At 39.7% G+C, this 22,450-nt stretch overlaps 1 protein-coding gene across 1 annotated transcript; it reads left to right on the top strand.

Annotated features, from left to right (window-relative positions):
• Positions 1-231: 231 nt before the first annotated feature.
• On the top strand, positions 232-21,414 carry COQ2 (coenzyme Q2, polyprenyltransferase). The gene is given in 8 exon segments (XM_007999104.3): positions 232-358; positions 361-633; positions 6,240-6,406; positions 11,627-11,748; positions 13,081-13,166; positions 15,272-15,405; positions 17,478-17,666; positions 20,874-21,414. Coding segments are annotated over 8 exon segments (1,263 nt in total). The 3' UTR covers positions 21,039-21,414.
• The last annotated feature ends 1,036 nt before the right edge of the window (positions 21,415-22,450 follow it).

Raw genomic sequence — 22,450 nt, 5'->3', positions numbered from 1 at the left:
CGACTCTTTGGAACACTTACTCTATTTTATGGAATAAGGTGTTGCCCGATTCTATTTTTCGTTTGTTTCCTCAGAGACCCCTGTTCTGAGTGTTGCCCGATAACAGAATCACAAAGTCAATCGAGATCGAGTTGTAAAAAATTACAACTAAATTTGTGGTAATTTTTTTGCCTTTTGCCAACAGGAATTCCTTTTACATTAAGTATTCCTCCCTTACAGTAAGCGACCACGATGACCCCTTTTTCTCAAGCAAGGATGAGAAAAGGTTCTGTTCACACCGCCGCCCAGCCTGGCAGACTTGGATTGCATCCTGCGGATGCCACTGCGCATGCCCGCTGGGGAATGACGTCAATCCAAGCTCTCCCGGCCTTCCCAGCGCCATGCTGGGCTCGCGAGCCGCGGGGTTCGCGCTGGGCCTGCGGTCTGTGGCACTGGCGTCGCTGCCGGGCTGGCGGGGCCGCTCCTTCGCCCTGCCGCGTGCGATCGGCGCGCCCCACGGTGGTGACTTGCAGCCCTCCGCCTGTCCCGGGCCGCGCGGGCGCCAGCTCAGCCTGTCCGCGACGGCGGTGGTGAACTCCGCGCCCCGCCCCCTGCAGCCGTACTTGCGCCTCATGCGGTTGGACAAACCCATTGGTGAGTGCGGGTGGGCGGGCTGCCCGGGAATTTGCAAGTAGCAGCCTCCGACTCGGCTCCGCGGAGCTGTCCGCGGCGGCCGGCCCGGGAGTGATGGAAATGAGAGCATGAAAGCTTGGGCTTGGCTGCCGACTGCCGTACGCCCAGGGGCGAGTCGCCTCGGGACACGCAGTCGTGACAGTCTCCTAAAGGACTCGACAGTTTCACGTCTGTCTGCATCCTGAGCACCTGAAGCGGGCAAGATAATTCTCTTTCCACAAATACTTGTTTAAACGGTGACTCAAGCGGAAGGTTCCGTTCTCGTGGCCTTCATTCATTTATTAGAATGTTTGATCCTCCCTGCAATCTTGTAAGGCCCACAAAGACAATAATTAAGACAGTTAAGACGCTGAGGAAAACTAAGGCTCCTCGTCAGAGCCAGACCAGAAAAACTCTGTGTTTTGATCCGGAGTCGGAGCTCTTTTACCTGTGTCACCCACAAGGCAAAGATTTAATTCATTTGAACGCAGCAGAGACAGCGCTTACAGACTGCCTGTCAGCTCACAATTGCTTCCGACAGGAAGATTTCCCTGACTTTCCTATTTTAATTAACACCTACCAACCTCACTTTCTATCGCTTTATCCACAATTTTTCTTAATAGCACCACTAACCTTATGCACTTACTGGTTGATTGGCTTCTCAAGTAGTGTTAAGTGAATTAATAAGTTCCTACTACATTGTCCGGCCATAGAGATAGAAAGAGCTGTGGAAACTCCTTGCTTTCAAGGAACTCTGGTCTAGTTGAAAAAGACTATTTGGTGAGCTAGGAAAATATGGATCAAATATGAGTGGTACAGATAGCAAGTGCTACAGGAAAAAAGAGAAATTACTGTGGGTCCCTTGCTGGAAAGTTTCAAGAAGAAATTATACTCCAAAGGACAAGTTGATTTTGCAAAGGAGAGAGGAGATCTTAGTGCGAGAAGTATTTTTGCAAAGAACGAAGGATGGAGTGTTAGAACACTACGATTATGAGCCTGACCTGGAACACCAAGTGAGTGTGGAAAATGGGAAACGAGACTAGACAAGAACGGGTCTGAAGAAGCTGGATAACGTGGAGGGAGAAGTGGAGGATGAACTCCAGCCAATCTAGATGATGACATTTGCCATTGCAGTGTATGGGGATGTATTCAAAGGCCTAGGTACATTCACTCCACTTTTGCCCATACAAGACCCAAATTAGGCCTTGCTTTTGGTATTCTAGATTTATGCACGACCTATTTGGGATCAGAGCACTAAGTTATAACAGTCAGCTATTAAAGCATAAAAGCCCATTGAATGATAGGTACAGCCCTGCCATCATTGGGAGGCTGTGTATGACCCCTGTGCATTTTGGGGAGATTCATGTTGAGAGGCATACATTTCCAAGCCCAGTTCCAATCTGAAGCCTGACTATAATTCTGTTCTTGGAGTCTGTGGCATGGAGTGGCAGTGTAGGCTTATAGATGAACATCTGCCATTATTCCCATTTCCCCAGTTAAACCTCTGGCTTCTCTCTTAGTGGCTGGACCTTCCGCCATGTAACAGGAGGCAGCAAAGGGGTTATGAACAAAACTCTGGAGCCAGACCTCTTGGATGTGAACCTCCACCCTGCTTATCTAGGGACCTTGGTTAGATTACTTCACCTCTCTGGGCATCTATTTATCATCTGTAAAATGAAGATACTATTAATGATAATGTGGACTTTGTGAGGTCATGAAAATTCATTAATATATGTTAAGTACTTAGAACAGTGCCTGTCATAATATGTACTGAAGAAATAGCCATTATTATCTTAGAAGTGGGGATTGGAGAATATTATACTTACAGATTGTATATGTTAGGAAGATACTAGCCTGCATGGTTTGGTTCTAAATAAGGTGATCATTACAGAAAACTACATAGTACAATGTTAGAATTCATTTGAACCCCTAACATATGCCAGGAACAATAATTGACAGGAGTAGAATTCCAGGTTTGATAATTCTTTATTTAAATTCTTATTTTGTGGGGTAATTGTATGTTCATTGTTTTACTTTGTTGAAGTTATAGCTTGTTACCTTCACTGATCAATAGCAGGTTTCGTTGTTTTTGAGAAGGCAATAGTTTCTTTCAAATGGGCCAAACTACCTTATTCCGGAAAGTTTCAGCAGGTGGCACTCTTTCCACCAAATTGGAAGTGTAATTTTTTGTTTTACTACATTTATGGGTGATGATGTCTTAAAGATCATCTGTCTTTGATTTGCTCATCACCCCTCAGAACTTGCTCATTTTATTTCATCTCCCTTAGAGTTTTTCCTTTTTCTACAAGAAACATTTCTTTTTGCAATCTACTTGTCTCTTGTCTTTGCTACCTCTGCATCTTTCTTCACAGAAAAGTATGGGGAATGAAAGTGTCATATGGAAGACAAAAAAAAATGTTGCTAAAAATCAGTAGGGACAAAAGAACAGGTGAAACTGAAGTGTATGGAGAGATTTAGGGTGTACAGAGTGACAGCATTAGACTTAGGACACAGACTGCAGCCAGACCATCAGGGTTGGAATACCACCTTGGCCACTTTTTACCTGTGTGGTCTTGGGCTCAATTACTCCTTCTCCGCATCAGTTTCTGTATTTGTAAAATGGTTGTAATAAAAATAGTGCCTATCTCATAGGCTTGTTGTGAGAGTCAAAAGTGTTTTGTGAAACCGCCTGGTACAATAAGGGCCATGTATCTGTTATTATTGTTATCATAACATCATCATTAATATTGTCATCTCATAACGACTCTCTGAGGTAGCTGTTCTCTTCCCTCATTTACAGATGAAACAAAGACTTAAGCCTTAAGATACTTGACTGTCTAGTGTCACTCAACTTACAAGTGGCAGACATAGAACTGAGAAGTCTTACTTTCCCCTTCACTGTAGGAACCCTTGTCATCTGTAGGGGAGCTCTGCAGATTCCTATCAGTAAGTGAATATGATACTTTTTTTTTTTTTTTTTTTTTTTGAGACGGAGTCTCGCTCTGTCGCCCAGGCTGGAGTGCAGTGGCCAGATCTCAGCTCACTGCAAGCTCCGCCTCCCGGGTTTACGCCATTCTCCTGCCTCAGCCTCCGGAGTAGCTGGGACTACAGGCGCCCGCCACCTCGCCCGGCTAGTTTTTTGTATTTTTAGTAGAGACGGAGTTTCACCGTGTTAGCCAGGATGGTCTCAATCTCCTGACCTCGTGATCCTCCCGTCTCGGCCTCCCACAGTGCTGGGATTACAGGCTTGAGCCACCGCGCCCGGCCATATGGTACTTTTAATACAGATTTCTGGCCAAGCGAGTTTTGTTCCTGATAGAAAACACTATAGGTGGTTACACATCTTTCTGTCTAGAATTTTTTTCTTTTTAGGGGAACCTTTAGTTCTAATTATACCAGGAAATAATAGCTGTGAAGTGGTATTCTTTCTTCTCTAGCCTGGGAGGATAGGATCAGCTATTCCTCTGTCCCTTGTGAACTATACTCAGAGCTCCAGGGTAAAGAAAGTAGTTACATCTACTATGTTTTACTTAAACCACTCTGTGTATCTGTTTCCTCATCTGTAAGATAGGGTTATTAACAATACCTACTATGTAAGGTTGTTACTTGGGAGGCTGAGGCGGAAGTGTTGCTTAAGCCTAGGAGTCAGAAGCTGTAGTGAACTATGATCTTGTTACTGCACTCCAGCCTCAGCAACAGAGCCAGACCCTGTCTCTAATATAAATATATAAATAAATAAGTTTAATATAAAGATGTCATTGAAGATTAAATAAGTTTAGACGTATAAAGCATTTAGAACACTGCCTGACACTTCATGAACACTCCGTAAATGTTAACCATTGTTACTGTGGAGTGTACCAAGTATGAGTCTGTCCAGGACAACCTGAATTCAGGTCTGGACTGGCCATTTCTCAAGGTGTTAGCTTGAGGCTTCTCCTTAACTTTTTTTTCTGTTGTGGAAATGTAAATCCCCTTTGGAAAAGACACTCTGATTCCTCTCTACCGCCTCCCAAAACTAGCTAACTAACTTGGACAGCTTTGTTTTATGCCTTTGAAGGACCCTGTTCTTGTCCTGTTGTTGGATTGATCTTTTATTGTTATTGCTTATTTAACTGCATTTCTTCCTTTTGATTTATGAGCTGCATGAAGGCAGAAGCCACCTCTGTCTTAGCCACCATTGTATTCCCAGTTCTTAGCACAGTTCTGGCACAGAGTATATGCTTCATCAATATGTGTAAATGAATAAAGCTTAAACCTAGTGAAGCTTAAACATGATTACAGGGACTTTAGTCATTTGACCATTTTTTCTTCGGGATCTGAACTTTCTTTAGTCCCAAATCCCTTTTCTCTTGTATCCCTCCATAGGGAAGGAAAGCTCAGAATGTATCTAATAGGCAGCATATCCAAACATCAGTTGAAAGACTTTCTTTTAGAAGTAGAATATTAAAGTTCATATTTGAAGTCTTTTATATAATCTATTTGTTTTTGTCTTAATTTCATCTAGTTTGTTGGTTAAGTACTAAGAACTAACCCCATTTGTACATGTAGCTGCAAAGTACTCAGTTCAAAATAACAAAAAATCTAACACTTATAATCCCAGCACTTTGGGAGGCTAAGGGGGGAAGATTACTTGAGGCCAAGAGTTTGGGACTAGCCTGAGCAACATAATTACCTGGGCGTGGTGGCTTGCACCTGTAGTTCTAGCTATTCGGGAGGCAGAGGCAGGAGGATCACTTGAGCCCAGGAGTTTGAAGCCACAGTGAGCTACGATTATGCCATTGCACTCTGGCTTGGGTGACAGAGTGAGATGCTGTCTCAAAAAAAAAAAATGAATAAATAAACTAGACCATCTTAGTGTATTGTACTAACAATAGTAAAGGAAATTTTTGCTTTTTTGAGTAGGTAATGTGTGTATATGATACAATATTCAGAAGGTGCTAGGGTGTAGAGTGAAAGGCAAGTCTCTTACCCCGTCTCCTGTCCACACAGTTCCCCTCCCCAGAAGCAACCATTATTATCTGTTTCTGGTGTGTTCTTCCTGACATGGTCTGTGAGCATATTAACGTTCGTGTATGAATGTTTTATATATAGGTACATATATATATTTATATACATGTATAAACACACAATAAACAATTTTTAAGTTGTCCTTCACAAAGGTAGGGCCATTTTGTAACCTCATTAGAAATACATAAGAGTGTTCAACTCCCTAGAGTGCGTTGTCAGACATTGGGTTTTGCCAGTGATAGGTGAAAATTGTTATCTCAATGTAGTTTTCATGTGGTTCTCAAAGTTGAGTATCTTTTCATACGTAGAAGAGCCATTTGTATTTTTTATGTGAATTTTTATTAGGTGGTTTGTCTAGTTTTTAATTGAACTGTTGATCTCTCTCTTCTCAGCACTCTGCATAATAAGGAGTCCTTTGTGATTTGAGTTGCAAATTTATTCTCTCAGTTTTGTCATTTTTTTTTTTTTTTTTTTTTTTTTACTTATAGTGTCTTTATTTCTTTGGTATGTGGTGTTTAAACAAATGAAGACAGTTAACTGACTTAAATGTATACCTTTTTTGTCTTTTTATTTTTGCGTAGGAACCTGGCTGCTGTATTTACCATGTACCTGGAGCATTGGTTTGGCGGCTGAACCAGGTTGTTTTCCAGATTGGTACATGCTCTCCCTCTTTGGCACTGGAGCTATTCTGATGCGTGGAGCAGGCTGTACTATTAATGACATGTGGGACCAGGACTATGATAAAAAGGTAATTTCATCCTGAAAAGGAATAGAGAGGCTCTTCTCAATTCTGCAGAATAACATAGTGGTATCGCTTTTGAATGCCATATAAAGCAACAAGATCATTCAGTGACTACCGAGATCCAGCATAGAAAGTGCCAGGATCTGTTGAATAGCTGGTATTGCAAAGTGCAGAGTACAATACTTCATTTCTTAACACAAGAGTGGCCCAAGGGGCAAGGTGTGTACTTTATTATAAAGTGAATTGAGAATTTGGAAGACTGAGGGTGAGGGAGTTAGAGGTTAGGAGTGAAAGTGAAAAATCCATCCTGAACCTTCAAGTGTCCAAAGATCTGTCACCCCTTCCTTTGAGATGTATTTTAGAGCCCTAACTATTCTTACATAAATCAAGTGAATCAAGGCAGCCCTTGTTAGCATTTCCTATAATTGTTTCTTTTAAAAACATAACTTTACCCATTTTTTCTCCTTAGAAAAATAATACATGCTTGTTCCGAAAAATGTAGACAATATAGAATTGCAACCAAGGAAAAGTGCAAGTCGTCCTTATCTCCTCCTCTTACCCCCTAGAGAAAACTTCTGTTAAGAGTTTGATGCATTATTTTTCTCTGGATTTTTTTTTGTACCTATTCTAATGCATGTGTATAATTATTTCCTTGTTCTTCGTTATTTTCTCAAGGAAAGGGGCCATCTTATTTGCCTTTTTATCTTAGTAACTATGCCATAATTAGTACAAGATCATTAAATGCTTGAGTAAATAATCAATTGAAATTTGATTTTAAAAGAAACTCACATTGAATTATAAAAAGTGAATAATCTTATATAAACTTATATAAAGTTAATAATCACTCCTAGTTTGCCTTTTATGTAGTCTGAATTTTCCTTAATCAAGGCATACCTATAATAATTTTTAGTTAATAGAATAGCATTACGTGTGTGAGTGTGTGTGTGTGTGTGTGTGTGTGTGTGACGGAATTTCAATCTTGTTGCCCAGGCCTGGAGTGCAGTGGTGCGATCTCGGCTCACCGCAACCTCTGCCTCCCAGGTTCAAGTGATTCTCCTGCCTCAGCCTCCTGACTGCTGGGATTTCAGGCATGCGCCACCATGCCCGGCTAATTTTGTATTTTAGTGGAGACGGTGTTTCTCCATGTTGGTCAAGCTGGTCTCAAACTCCTGATCTCAGGTGATCCATCTGCCTCGGCCTCCCAAAGTGCTGAGATTACAGGTATGAGCCGCTGCGCCTGGCCATTAATATATTTTTTAATTCAAAAACATTTATTGGGTACTTGCTATGTGGAAGACCCAGTGGCAGGTTCTAGGACTGCATCGATGAAATACAACATTCCTGACATTCAGGGTTTAGTAATTATAATACAGCAGAAGTCTTTTGAGAATAGTGTTCATCAGGGAACTTGCTGAAGACCACTTACCTCAACCTAAGGGAGAGGATTAGAGATAACTTTCCAGGCAGGGGTGACCTTTGAACTCTGAAAGAATAGGATGGCAAAAAAGAGTGGGCTAGAGGGTGAAGGTTTCTCTAGACAGAGGGAACAGCAGGTCCAGAGGCATGGCTGTGAGATGAGTATTTGTTTGATAACAGCAACTACATGGTCTGCGTGTGGCTGGAGGATATGGGGTGTAGTAGAAGAATGGCAGGAGCTGTATGGTAAAGCATTTCTCTGGCACAATTGGGATGCCTTAATTTGCCAAGAGATGCACACTGTCCTTTTTTCTTTTTCTTTAAAAATGTTTTTGTTTTGATGGATTTAGGGGTACAGTTACAGTTGGGTTACATGGATATAGTGTGTAGTGGTGAAGTCTGGGCTTTTAGTGTACCCATATGTAGTATGATCTAATGGGTAGTATTTCATCCTCCACTTCCCTCCCACCCTCCCACCTTTTGGCGTCTCCAGTGTCTGTTATTCCACTCTGTATGTCTCTGTGTACCCGTTGTTTAACTCCCACTTATAAGTGAGAACATGTGGTTTTGACTTTCTGTTTCTGAGTCATTTCACTAAGAATAATAGCCTCCAGTTCCATCCATGTTGCTTTTTCAAATGATGTGATTTTATTCTTTTTTATGGCCTTGTATTCCACGGTGTATATATACCACATTTTTTAATCTAGTCATCCATTGATAACAACCAAAGTCATCCACTTTGGTTGATTCCACGACTTTGCTATTGTGAATAATGCTGTCATAAATGTACGAGTGCAGGTGTCTTTTTGGCAAAATGATTTCTTTTCCTTTGGGTCGATACCCACTAGTGGGATTATTGAATTAGTTGTTCTGTTTTTAGTTCTTGAGAAATCTTCATGCTTTTTTCCATAGAGATTGTACTAATTTACAGCCCCACCAACCATTTATAAGTGTTCCCCTTTCTCCACATCCTCACCAACGTCTGTTTTTTGACTTTCTAATAATAGCCATTCTGACTGGCATAGAAGATGGTATCTCATTGTGGTTTTAATTTGTATTTCTCTGATGATTAGTGATATCTGACTAAGTCCCCAAAAGGAAACACAACAGAAACAAAAATAGACAAATGAGACTTAATTAAACTAAAAAGCTTCTGCATAGCAAAAGAAATAATCAGCAGAGTAAACAGACCACCTACAGAATGGGAGAAAATATTTATAAACAATGTGTCCAACAAAGGGCTAATGTCTAGAATCTATAAGGAGCTCAAACAACAAGGAAAAAAAAACCCCTTTAAAAAGTAGGCAACGCACATGAACAGACATTTTTCAAAAGAAGATATACAAGAAACCAACAAACATATGAGATACACACTTTCTTGATTTGGAGGTCCACACATCCCGGTCAGTTTTTATTCTGTACACTCTATGAATGAGGCTTCTGGCATATATCACTTCAAGATAACTCTTGAACATGTTAATAGTAGTTCATCACTTAAAAAAATTTCTAGCTTAGTATAAGCCTTCCAGAAAATGAAAAATAGTGCCATAAATTACTAACAGTTTATGAAGCATGGGTCTGTTTAGATAAGTGAACATTTGAGATTAAGTATTTGAAGGCAGACTGCAAAATTCTAAATTGCTTTATCTTATTTAGTAGACAGACTCTCCCCTAAACGTTTACATCCCACACTCTTGACTAGAGTTAAAACTAATTACATAGATTTTGACTTCTGCTTCCAGGAAGATGGACTAGATGGAATAGATGTATTTTCCCTATTCTTTCCACTAAGTATGACTAAAACCCCTGGACATTGTACATAAAAAAAACATAAGAGGACTGTGGAGAAAAGGTGGCAGACTGGCCAGGGACCTCAGGACCCAAAGAATTTCCTAGATTTTGTTTTTCTTCATATATCCCAGACTTGGAACTGAAGAAGCCAGAAATCTGGAAATGTCATTGGGCACAGACAGGAAAAAAATAAAAATAAAAATAAAAAGCCTACTGGGCAGGGACCAGTGGAAACCAGGTTGGGAACTTGAACTTGTAACCCCAGCTGGTAGCAATTAGGCAGCATCTCCCACCCCCTTCTTTTGCCAGAGCAGTGTCAAAAAAAGTCAACTGAAATGAAAGGTTTAAATAAGATTCATAGTCTCATGACATAATACTTAAATGTCCTGATTTCAGTTAAGAATCATTTGTCATACCAAGACCTAGGAAAATCTCAACTTGAGTGAAAAAAAGACAATCAGCAGATGAACAACACTGAGATGGCAGAGATGTTAGGATTTCTTAGAAAGATTTTTAAAGCAGCCGTCATAAATATGCTTCAGTGAGCAATTACAAACATGCTTGAAACAAGTGAAAAATACCACCTCTCAGCAAAGAAATAGAAAATATAAAGGAGAACCAAATGGAAATTTTATAACTGAAAGATAATAATTGTAATAATAATTCAGTGGATGGGCCCGACAGCAGAATGGAGGGGACAGAGGAAGGAATCAGTGAACTGGAGATAGAATAATAGAAATGACACCATCTGGAAAACAGAAAATAGACTGAAAAATTGAAGACCTTTGGACTATAACAAATGATCTACTATTTGTTTCGTGAGTCTTGGAAAAGCAGGAGAAAGGGATTGGGGCTGAAAAATGATTGAAGAAATATTGGCTGTAAAAGCCCCAAATTTAGCAAAAGACTTAAGCCTACATATTTAAGAAGGTGAGCAACCTCCAGACACGATAAACACACAGAATCCTCACCTCAATACATTATAATCAAACTTCTGGAAATTAAAGAAAATTTTAAAATCTTGAAAGCTGTGAGAAATACAAAAAGCACAACCATCAACCATAAGAGGAAAAATTGAATTTGCACTTCATCAACAAATTTTTATCTGTTAAGGACCCCGTTGTGAAGATTAAAAGGGCTGGACGCCATGGCTCATGCTTATAATCCTACCACTTTGGGAGGCTGAGGCAGGCGGATCACTTGAGGTCAGGAGTTCAAAACCAGCTTGGCCAATATGGTGAAACGTTGTCTTTACTAAAAATACAAAAAATTAGCCGGGCGTGGTGGTGGATGCCTGTAATCCCAGCTACTTGGGAGGCTGAGAATCACTTGAACCTTGGAGGCAGAGGTTGCAGTGAGCTGAGATTGTGCCAGTTCGTAAATATTTTAGGCTTTCTCTGTGGAAATTGAACATGTTATAGCTAAATAGCTGATAAGGAAGTTGCTTTGTCTTTTATTTATTTATTTATTTATTTATTTATTTGACACAGGGTCTTGCTGTGTCACCCATGCTGGAGAGCTTGGTGCGATCATGACTCACTGCAGTTTCAACCTCCTAGGCTCAAGCAATCCTCCTGCCTCAGCCTCCCCAATAGCTGGGGCTACAGGCACACATCACCATACCTGGCTAATTTTATTTATTTTATTTTATTTTGTAGAGACAGCACCTCCCTATGTTGCTGAGGCTGGTCTTGAACTCATGGCCTCAAACAATCCTTCCACCTCAGCCTCCCAAAGTGCTGGGATTACAGGCTTGAGCCACACTGCACCCAGCTAGGAATTTCCTTTGTTTTATTTGTTTAGAGATGGGCATGGGAGAAAAGAGAATTAGTGGTGGGAATTTTTAGTTCTTTTCAAAGCTGTTTTAAATATGAAGTTTTGATTCCTGCCAGTACTTAAAATGTTGATTTCTCTCTTCATTTATATTTGTGCCCACCATGGGCCAGTCTCTTCACTAAATGTTTAAATAAATGATTGAGTCATTACATGAAGTTCAGGTATCTGTTTTTATGTTTTAAGGTTACAAGAACAGCCAATCGTCCAATAGCCGCCGGAGACATTTCAACTTTTCAGTCCTTTGTTTTTCTTGGGGGACAGCTAACCTTGGCACTGGGTGTTCTTCTGTGTCTGAATTACTACAGGTATATTAAACATGTTTCCCACATCGTGTATAAAATCTCTCCTTTGAAATGGAGAAAGTAGGAATAAAATAAAATATCTTTATCACAAAGTTGTTCATTTGCTACTTATCAAGCAACTGTAAGTTAGCAAGTGTAAGTAACTCACCACACATTTTTAAATCTGCTTCAAGAATGCTTTCAGCCAAAGGAGTTAAGAAATGAACATTTAATTTGTTTTGAACCACCTTCAGTATTTGTACTACTTTCCCTAAGTGACACAAAGCAATTCCATAGATTTTCTAAGTGCGTGCGTGGATGTGTGTGTATACAGCCACACATATGTGTATAATTTTATTTATGCTGACAGTATCTCTGAAGTAGACTTAAAGCAGAGGTGATTATACTCATTTTGTAAAAAGAGGATGGTGGTGTTACTAGTCAATGACTGAAGAAAGAAGTGGGAGGACTCATTCCTATATCTCTTAAATGAGACAAAACGAAACTTTTGTGTATCAGATTGCTATTTACAAAGTACTCCAATGCCAGAGAAGGAAGACAAAAAGAGTTACTTTATAGAGACTAGACTTAATTTTGCATGCCTTGTGCTGATAGCATCAATTACATGAAAATACCTTTGGAAGGTTATTTCTGGAAGGGGTAGTGTTAGATAAACTTTGAGGTCCTAAGAACATCTTATTTTATCACATTTTCACATTTCATTAAAAAAAGGTATTTCCTTTTTTCTAGAAAAGTAACACCACATCGTGCATATAAGGAGGGATATCTTGACTCTAATTATTAGTTAGGACATCTCAGTTTATTAGATGCCTTAATGTTTGCAAACAGTTCAGAGAGGCAGTAACATTTGGTAGTTAACATTTGGTGGTGGATAGGTTGGACTCTGGAGCCAGACTACCTTAGGTTTGAATCTGGGCTCTGCTATGGCTAGCTATATAACAATTAGCAAACTACTTAGTTTCTTTGTGCTTCAGTTTTCCCATCTGCCAAAAAGGAAGAGAATAAACATTCATATTATAATACCTGCCTTTTGGAGTCATTGTGAAGATTCTAATGAATTAACAAATGTGATTCACTTAGAATAGTCCCTAATACATGAAAGTATTGTATGTGTTAGCTATTATTTTGTTTGGTTGTTTTATAACATTTAAAGTAGTTTTCTACTCATCCTTTATAATAGGGAAAGTCAAAGTCTAGGAAGATAACTTACATAAAATATAATTTAAGATAAAATATATTTTCCAATTAGTATTACTTACGTCGTTGTCTTAAAGTATTTCATGGTTTCTAAGAGGTAGTGGTAATAATCACTTTAATGGTTTTTCCTCTTTTCAGTATAGCTCTGGGAGCAGGATCCTTACTTCTTGTCATCACCTACCCACTAATGAAAAGAATTACATACTGGCCTCAACTAGCCTTGGGTGAGCTTAAAATTCTAAGTATTTCCTTTGATACCTGCAAACTACATTTTTATGGAGAGATAGGTAGATAGAGAGGTAAAGATGAAATGACAAATCAGTCATGTAATTTTCCTAACCAATAGTAGATTTTCACATTTTAAAGAAGAGCAGTTGGCTATTTTTATTAGCTAAGAAATATTGCATGTTTATTAGGGTTATCATCATCATCATTATTTTTTCCTCTCCTCTCTCCCCCTCTCCTCCCCTCCCCTACCCTCTCCTCTCCCCTCTTCTTCTCTGAGACAGGATCTTGATCTGTTGCCCAGGCTGGAGTGCAGTGGCACGATCTCAGCTTACTGCAACCTTGACCTCCCAAGCTCAAGTGATCCTCCCACCTCAGCCTCCTGAATAGCTAGGATTACAGGCATTCACAACCCTGCCTGGCTCGTTTTTGTATTTTTTTTGTTGAGACAGGGTTTCGCCATGTTGTCCAGGCTGGTTTCAAACCCCTGAGCTCAAGCGATCTGCCTGCCTTGGCTTCCCAAAGTGCTGGGTTTACAGGTGTGTACCATCGCGCCTGGCCATCATTGCTTTCTGAAATGCTGTTTTAAAAATCTCGGTATATCATGAAAAAATGTTTAATCTAGATGCCCTGAAGGATTTGGGGAATGGGGTAGGAAGCACTCTGTGGCAGGAAAACAAGGGTTAAAGTGTATGTGATAGCTTAGACAGCTCCTGTTCTGTGAAGCTTCTCAGGAAGAAGTTAGACAGTCTCTTCTGGGCTACCGTAGGATTCTAATCCGGCACTTACTCATTTCAACAGCATTAATTCAACCAAGAATATGTTGAGAGCCTCCTGTGGTCTCCAGTCAATAAATTGTGGCCCAGCATTTAGCATAGCACTTGGCACAGAGTAGGTACTGAATACATACTTGTTAGTGAAGAAAAAAAGAAGATAGTTAAGTAAGCCGGTATCAGAATCTGTTGCAAAAATACCTATTCCCAGACTTTTCTATTCCTAGAATATTCCTAGAATGACTCTAGTTCTTTGAATCATTTTTTTCAGTAAATGAAAGAACTAAAAGCAACTCAGGAAACTGATGTGAGCCTGATTTGCGGGGAAGTTGTGGTAGAATATTTATCTTTTTCTAAGATCCTCTCATTGAATGTTCTCTTTATTAAATTTGAAATTATATTCTCAATATAAGCATTTCCTATCTGTAAGATAATATTAAGAAGCTGGCATATTTACTCCAAACATTTATTGAACCCCCTACATTTACTTTGTGCCAGGAATTGCAGCAGATACTGGGAAAATAAAAGTGACTAAAACACACTGACCGTCTTTAAGGAGTTGGAGATGGAGATGACAGATCAACAGGTCATTGCAGTACAACGTGGCAGGCAGGAGCGCTACGGGACCACAAAGGAGAGGCACTTAATCAGTTAAGGAGGGGACATGAGTGGAAATAGGTAATATAGGAGGAGAAAAGGGATTTCTGAGAAAAGGTATCTGAGGCACATTGAGTTTAAGGTACATGAGCAACTTGCAGGCAGAGAATCCAGCAGACGGTTCAGTATGCAGTCTGGAGCTTAGCAGAGTGATCAGGCTTGCAAGTGGAGATTTGAGAGCTGTCAACATGTAGGTGTTTGTTTACAGTCCTCAGAGACGATGCCCTTGTGGAATAAATCAGTGTTCCTATGTATATTCTTGTTTCTGTAGCTGGTAGGGGAGGCAGAGTGGTAACAGAAAGAACATGGGTTTTTGAGTCAGATAGATCTAAGTTCAGATCCCAGCATCTACTGTTATTGGTAGTGTCACGCACCATACTAGGTGGGATAAATCTTCTCTTTAAACCTCCTATTTACTTAATTAGGGGATATTATTCTTTTTATTAGCTCTGTTACTTTAGTTATTAACCTCTCTGAGCCTGTTTTCTTTTTTGTAAAATGGAGCTAATAATTACCACCGAGGGTTGAAAGGGTTTAAGGAAGGAACCCACAGAAAGCAGCACACACTGAGTCTGATACCCAGGAGCACTGAACGTGCTCCGATGCCACTCCTTCCCTTTAGGATTCTAAAGTACGTATAGACTTTCCCCCTTTTTGTGTTTTGCTAATTGTAGGCTTGACATTTAATTGGGGAGCGTTACTTGGATGGTCTGCTATCAAGGGTTCCTGTGATCCATCTGTTTGCCTGCCTCTTTATTTTTCTGGAGTTATGTGGACACTAATATATGATACTATTTATGCCCATCAGGTAAAGAAATTATCTTTTTCTTAACTTTGGTTTAGTTGTTGCTGTTTTTAAAGAACCAAATTAAGGAGAAAACCTTTTTTCTTAAATTTGTTGTTGTTTTTTAAGAACCAAATTAAGGAGGAAGAATTTTTTTTCTAAAAAGAAGGTCATTCACAGTTCCATGGCTCCAACAAAATATTTTTTTATGTTTATGTGTGTTTACCAAAATTCAACTCATTTATTTTATTTACAAGCAATTAAGTAGTATTTACTATATGCCAGGCACTGTTTTAAGTACTTTACAAACTTAATCCCCCAGCAGCCTTCGAGGAAAGTACTTAAACATTAACCTCATTTAACAGAAGAGGAAACATTGAAGAAGTATTTGTCATGTCCGACAGTTAGTGGCTGGCAGAACTATGATTCAAGCCCAGTGTTCAGACACTGCTTTTAGCCACTGCATTCTCCTGTCCCTCTAATCGTTGAATTATGCAACCTTTATACTTGGTGTAGTTAGTGAACATTTTCCTATATTTTTACCAATTCTTTGTCATTGTCGCTTTAAGACTGTGGACTATGAGATAGTCTATGCCCCAGTTTAACATGCCATAAATTTGATGTGCCATAATTGAAACAAATGTAACAGTTTCTCCATTTTGACTAAAGTTGTTTGAGTTTTCACAATTATAAGTAATATTGTTCTAATCATTAATACTTCTTGAATAGGAGTTTTTCAGTTAAATTTTTAGAAGTGGTATTATTGACGTAAAGGATTATATGCGTTTTTATAGCTTTTGATTTTGCCTTTTTGATAAATTCAATTCTAAAAACTCATTTTTTTCTTTTACATTTATAAACTTTCCCCCAGCTTTATATGATGAGTAATTGATAAATAAAATTATGCATATCCAAGGTATACAGTGTGATGATTTGATAGTACATGTTCTGAGAATACATTTATGAACTTTTCAAAAAAGTTTTTCTCAGTACTTTTCTGAAACATGATTATGTATTCTCAACCGTTTACTTGAAGAATATGTCTGGATTTCATCCTGTTTTCTTCCACTAAACCCCCTATTCCCTGCTACATGTGTAGTATCATGAAAAGGCAGATCTGTAATCAGCCTTACTTCCAAAGTGAAACTTGACTTACGGTTAGAAGAGATGCCTGTACTTTTTGCAGTAAGGTCTGGAACCAGTGCTTAGGATACCAGTACTCCAATTAGATTAACAACTTCAGGAAAACACCACATACTCACTGGCACTTTTGTGGTTCACATAATTACAGACAGTTTGCACCCTGAAGGCGATTGTAGTATGAAAGGAAAAACAGAAACATCCACAGTCATTGTTATTTGGATTTGGGCCCCAAAGGGAAGCCTGTCAGGTTGCTGTCTACCTGTAGGTCAGTGCAGAGAGTTCAGCATGCAGCCACTGATCTCACGTGACCATCATTATTTACAACAGTATATGGAGATACTTACAAGTAAACTTACTGGGAGAAACCAGGCAGCTACATGTGGTTATATCATCAAGACCTAGCTCTACCTAAACAGGATTTGATAGAAAAGGCAAGGGATAGATTGGGCTAGAATTGGAAAATGAGTGGATGTGGTTATGTGGTACCTGAGCATTTTTCTACATCTGTGACTTTTGCAAGATTGAAACTAAAATGTACGGGAGATTATTGAGATTTGAGAACTCTGAGGTAGAGAGGAGCTATGGGAGGAATTAGAGCTGAATTGTAATCCTAACACTGTAAAAATACAGTTAAGAGTCATTATAGGATTATAACAAATACAATGATATATAGAAATGAAGCTGGATGGTGATTTTAGCAGTGGTATTTAACTTTGATTGACCTGCACATTCATTACTGATCAGCCTGTTTCTGAGTTACTGTCATCTTTCACCGCTTATGGAATATCTGCATGTTCTTTAAAAGACAATTTCTTCTGAAAGTAGTTAGTGGTATTTGGTTGCACAACCTTGTGAATATACTAAAAAACACTAAATCTGATACTTCAAAATGTGAATTTTATGGTGTGTGAACTAAATCTCAAAAAACAGTTTCTTTTTCTTTCTGATATTAGGACAAAAGAGATGATGTTTTGATTGGTCTTAAGTCCACGGCTCTGCGGTTCGGAGAAAACACCAAGCTGTGGCTCAGCGGCTTCAGTGTTGCAATGCTGGGGGCGCTGAGCGTGGTGGGTGTGAACAGTGGTCAGACTGCTCCCTACTACGCTGCCCTGGGTGCTGTAGGAGCCCATCTGACCCACCAGGTTTGACCTTTTTCTTATTTGTCCCTCATATTTCCTTAGTATAAATTATAAAAATTATTTAAACAGTATGCCCTCTGTGTTTACCTGGCAAGGAACTTCTTAAACAACTACTTGGCTTATACTACCTTTAACAGAGCCCCCCTGTCCTCTGGCCTCAACTTATAAGAAAGCTAGCTATAGTATTTTATTTTATTTCTAAACTTTTTTTTGAAACAGGGTTGTCCAGGCTGGAGCACAATGGTGCAATCACAGCTCACTGCAACCTCTAACTCCTGGGCTGAAGTGATCCTCCCACCTCAGCATCCTGGGTAGCTGGGACTACAGTCATGCACCACCATACCTGGCTAATTTTTTTTATTTTTTGTAGAAATGGGGTCTTAAGATTTTGCCTAGGCTGGTCTTAAACTCCTGGCTTCAAGCAGTCTTCCTGCCCTGATCTCCCAAAAGTGCTGGGATTACCAGTGTAAGCTACCAACCCCAGCCAAGCTATATTATTTTAAAAAAATAATACAGACCTAAATCCAAATTTTCCCCTCTGATTTTCCTGGAATTACTTCTGAATTCATGGTTGGAAAAATTTCGGTAATATCTGAAGCTTGTGGTTTGAGTTGAATTACTGTAAAAGCAAACTGACAAATAAAGCTTTAAAAAAAAAAACTGGGTTTCTAGTGATGGTTAGTAGACTAATTATTCATAAATTTGGTTTCTGCTGGCATAAAGACCAAGGCCAGATAAGACAGGAAATGCAGAACTTGTCAAAGTTCTGCCAGTAGAGAGCAGGAAGCTGTCGTTTCAGGATATTCACCCACACCACATCCCCTACCTGTCACAAACTTATGTTGAGAATCTACATTGTTGACTTGTAAAATGAATGAACTGAATCTAATTTTGATTAAATCACTTGCTAATAAATTGACTATATTTTTATATCAATGTTATTGTTATTTTCATTAAACAGAATCAAAAAGGTATTCATGGTAGATCACCTGAGGTCAGGAGTTTGACCAGCCTGGCCAACATGAACATGGCAAAACCCCATCTCTATTAAAAATACAAAAGTTAGCTGGGCATGGTGGCGGGCACCTGTAACCCCAGCTACTCAGGAGGCTGAGGCAGGAGAATGGCTTGAACCCAGGAGGCAGAGGTTCCAGTGAGCCAAGATCATGCCACTGTACTCTAGCCTGGGCAACAGAGCAAGACTCCATCTCAAAAAAAAAAACAAAAAAGGTATTCATGAAGCTATATTTAGATGACTGATTTTATACAGATTATTGCCAGTTACTAGCAGCGTAGGCAAGACTTACATAACATGGTATGAAGGAAATCAGAATCTGATGTCTATAAAGTAAACCATATGCTGTGTCCCCTCCACTGTTTTCCTCACTGTGAAAACTAAAATGTGAATTGGTGACTTTCCAGGATGTCGCCATTTTTCCCTTCAGAATTTCTCAGCATCCCTTTTTGGTCGTAGCTCAGTTCCATGAGGACTGACATTGTCATTTGATTGTCTGGTCTGGATAATGGGTATAGGTTAATATTTAAACACCTGAATATTAAATAGTACAGGAAGGCAAAAATTATTAAGACAATCACAAATATTATAAGAAATACTCGGCCAGGCACAGTGACTCACCCCTATAATCCCAACACTTTGGGAGGCCGAGGTGGGCAGATCACTTGAGGTCAGCAGTTCAAAATCAGCCTGGCCAACATGGATAAACCTTGTCTCTACTATTAATACAAAACTTAGCTGGGCATGGTGTTGTGCACCTGTAATTCCAGCCACTCGATAGGCTGAGGCAGGAGAATCACTTGAATCCGGGAGGCAGAGGTAACAGTGAGCCAAGATGGTGCCACTGCACTCCAGCCTGGGTGACAGAAGGAAACTCAAAGGAAGAAAAAAGAAATACTTGGAGCCCACTTTATATTTTAAATTGCATTTATGGTCCTCTGTCCAGTTTTTTGTTGTCGTTGTTGTTTTTTGTTTTGAAACAGAGTCTTCCCTCTGTCACCCAGGCTGGAGTGAAGTGGTACGATCTTGACTCAGTACAGCCTCCACCACCTCCTGGTTTTAAGCAATTCTTGTTCCTCAGCCTCCTTAATAGCTGGGACCACAGGCACACGCCATCATGCCCAGCTCATTTTTGTATTTTTTTAGTAGAGACGGGGTTTCACCATGTTGGCCAGACTGGTCTCGAACTCTTGGCCTTAAGTGATCCACCCACCTCAGCCTCCTAAAGTGCTGGGATTACAGGCATAAGCCACCATGCCTGGCCTCTCTGTCCAGTTTTCGATACAGTGTTTAGAGATGGTCATAGCTATCTTCTAGTATTTAAAGATAAAGGAAATCATGATTGTAAGTCTGCAGACCACATAATAAAAAATAGTCCCCCATGCCTAAGGAAGATAGGAACATACATGAGACTTCCTTAGTGTTATTTGCAGGGCTAGCATGGGGAAAAAGGAGTATGCTTGTTCTAGGTTACTAGCAACAGATTTAGGTCTCTAGCTCCCCTTCTCTAAATGTCGGTCCCTGAACAGGAGAGATTTAGAAATGTGGGAGGGCATTTTTGGTTATCATAATAAACTAGGAGGGGTGACTATATGGATGATGGCCAGATACAGTCAATATCTTGTGCTGCACCAGATTACCCTGCATCATAGAGAGTTGTCCTGCCCAAATGGTACTTGTTCTCCATTGAGAAACTTTGCTGCAGACACTAAAACCACAACTGGAGGGTAGGAGTTGCAGGGAGATGGATTTTAGATCAGTTAGTATATGGAAGAACTTTCTAAATAGTTAGAACTAAAATTAGTATGGGTTGCCTCACAAGCATTCATGCAGCCCTCAACTGAAAGTTCTTAGGAAACAGCTTGGATGATTCCAACTGAAAAATATGGTAAATTTTTCTTTTTCTTTTTCTTGTTTTTGAGATAGAGTCTCACTCTCTCACCCAGGCTAGGAGGGTGCAGTAGGGTGATCACGGCTTATTGCAGCCTTGACCTCTTGGCCTCAAGCAATCCTCCCACCTCAGCCTCTTGAGTAGCTGGGACTACAGGCATGTGCCACCATGCCCAGCTAATTTTTTATCTTTTGTATTTGTATTTTTTGTATTTGTTGTTTCCTCCTCTGTGTTAACATGTTTATTTGTGATGACCCAAAGTCCAGACTAGGTATTAATACAACTTTGTATTCCTGTCTTGCAGCTTTACACTCTAGACATCCACAGACCTGAGGATTGTTGGAATAAATTTATCTCCAACCGAACACTGGGACTAATACTTTTTTTAGGGATTGTCCTCGGGAATTTGTGGAAAGAAAAGAAGACAGACAAAACAAAGAAGAGTATGGAGAATAAAATAGAAAATTAATGAATGAAATTTTTCTAGGAATTATTAAAACATTTTTTTCAAAATATAATTAGATTTGAATATAAAATCTGATACAATATGGTAAAGAATTAAGAACCTGAAGATTTAGAACATATTTACCTGGATTTTAATTCAATTCTTTGCTGGCAAAATTGCCCCGTGTCACAGAAACCAGGGGCTCTTCAGGATTTGAGATGGCCTTGAGTATTTTACTTGATACATTCTTCTGCCCATTATAATTCTCACCTGAAGTTACGGGGATTGTACAAGTTTTGGCACTTTAGAAAAAGCCTGATGTGGGTCTTTCGTAAATGAATGTCTCTATAAGAAAATGGACTCTTTTTTAAGGGAAAAATAAAAGCTGCTGTGGAAAGTTGGGGCTTATTGTTCTTTATTGTGACCTTTAGTCACTGCCAAAAACTGTAATTTAGGAAACCAATTCTGTTTTTTTATGTTTTAGGATAATTTAAATAAGCAAATAGAAGCATTTAGCTGTTATAGCCACACGTACCACTGTTTACCAACCCTGACTTTTATTTGGGAGATTTGGTCTCTTATGTGCAGTCACAGTGACCAGAACAAAGAAGTAGGCAGTCACCAGAGACTACCTTGATTTTCTGTCTATATCTTTTTTATCTTATCCCATTATAGTTTATAGTATAGTGATACTTAAATGTTTACTGTTTTTTCCCTTACCTACCCTCACCTTCAGAATGTTCTCAACACAGAAGCCAGAGTAATTCTCTTAAAACCTAAGTAAGGTCATGTCATTCCTCTCCCTAGAACCCTCCAGGATCTCCCTAGGTCACTCAGTACAAAACAAAAGTCCTACCACCTGCCAGGCCCTCCGTGATCTGGCCTCCTGTCTGACTTCTCACACTCACACCTGCAGCCCCACTGGCCTCACTGTTCCTTAATCAGGCTGGGCAGACTCCTACCCCAGGGCCTTGGCATTTACTCTTCACTTTGTCTGGAAAGTTCTCCCCAGATCATGTCTTACTCCTTCACTGCAGAACCTTTCTTAAATGTCACCTTCTCTAAGAAGCTTTTCTTAGCCACCTTCAAAAATCTCACATATACCACCCATACTTCCTGTCACCTTTTTTTTTCTCTTCAGCTCTTAGCATTAGCAACCTAAAATATATCTTACTTGATTTAAATTGCTCTCATAGACAGCAGGCTATAGGGCAGACAGTCATTTGTATATGTGGGTGTGGGCAGCAGTAAATATAAAATTGCGTGGTGACGACGAGGATGATGATGACGACGACGATGATGAAGATGCAGCTAACAGCACTTACGTATGCCAGGCACTGACAAGCATAGGAAAAATTAACTGTTTACTCAGCAAATACTGAGTCACTGAAAATGACTTGGGTCAGTTGTTGCAGCTGTAACTTTGCTATAGCAGC

The sequence above is a fragment of the Chlorocebus sabaeus genome, chromosome 7, assembly GCF_047675955.1.
Source record: "Chlorocebus sabaeus isolate Y175 chromosome 7, mChlSab1.0.hap1, whole genome shotgun sequence".
In the NCBI taxonomy this organism is placed as follows: Eukaryota; Metazoa; Chordata; class Mammalia; order Primates; family Cercopithecidae; genus Chlorocebus; species Chlorocebus sabaeus.
The sequence above is the reverse complement of the archived record's forward strand: the minus strand, read 5'-3'. Positions and strand labels throughout refer to the sequence as shown.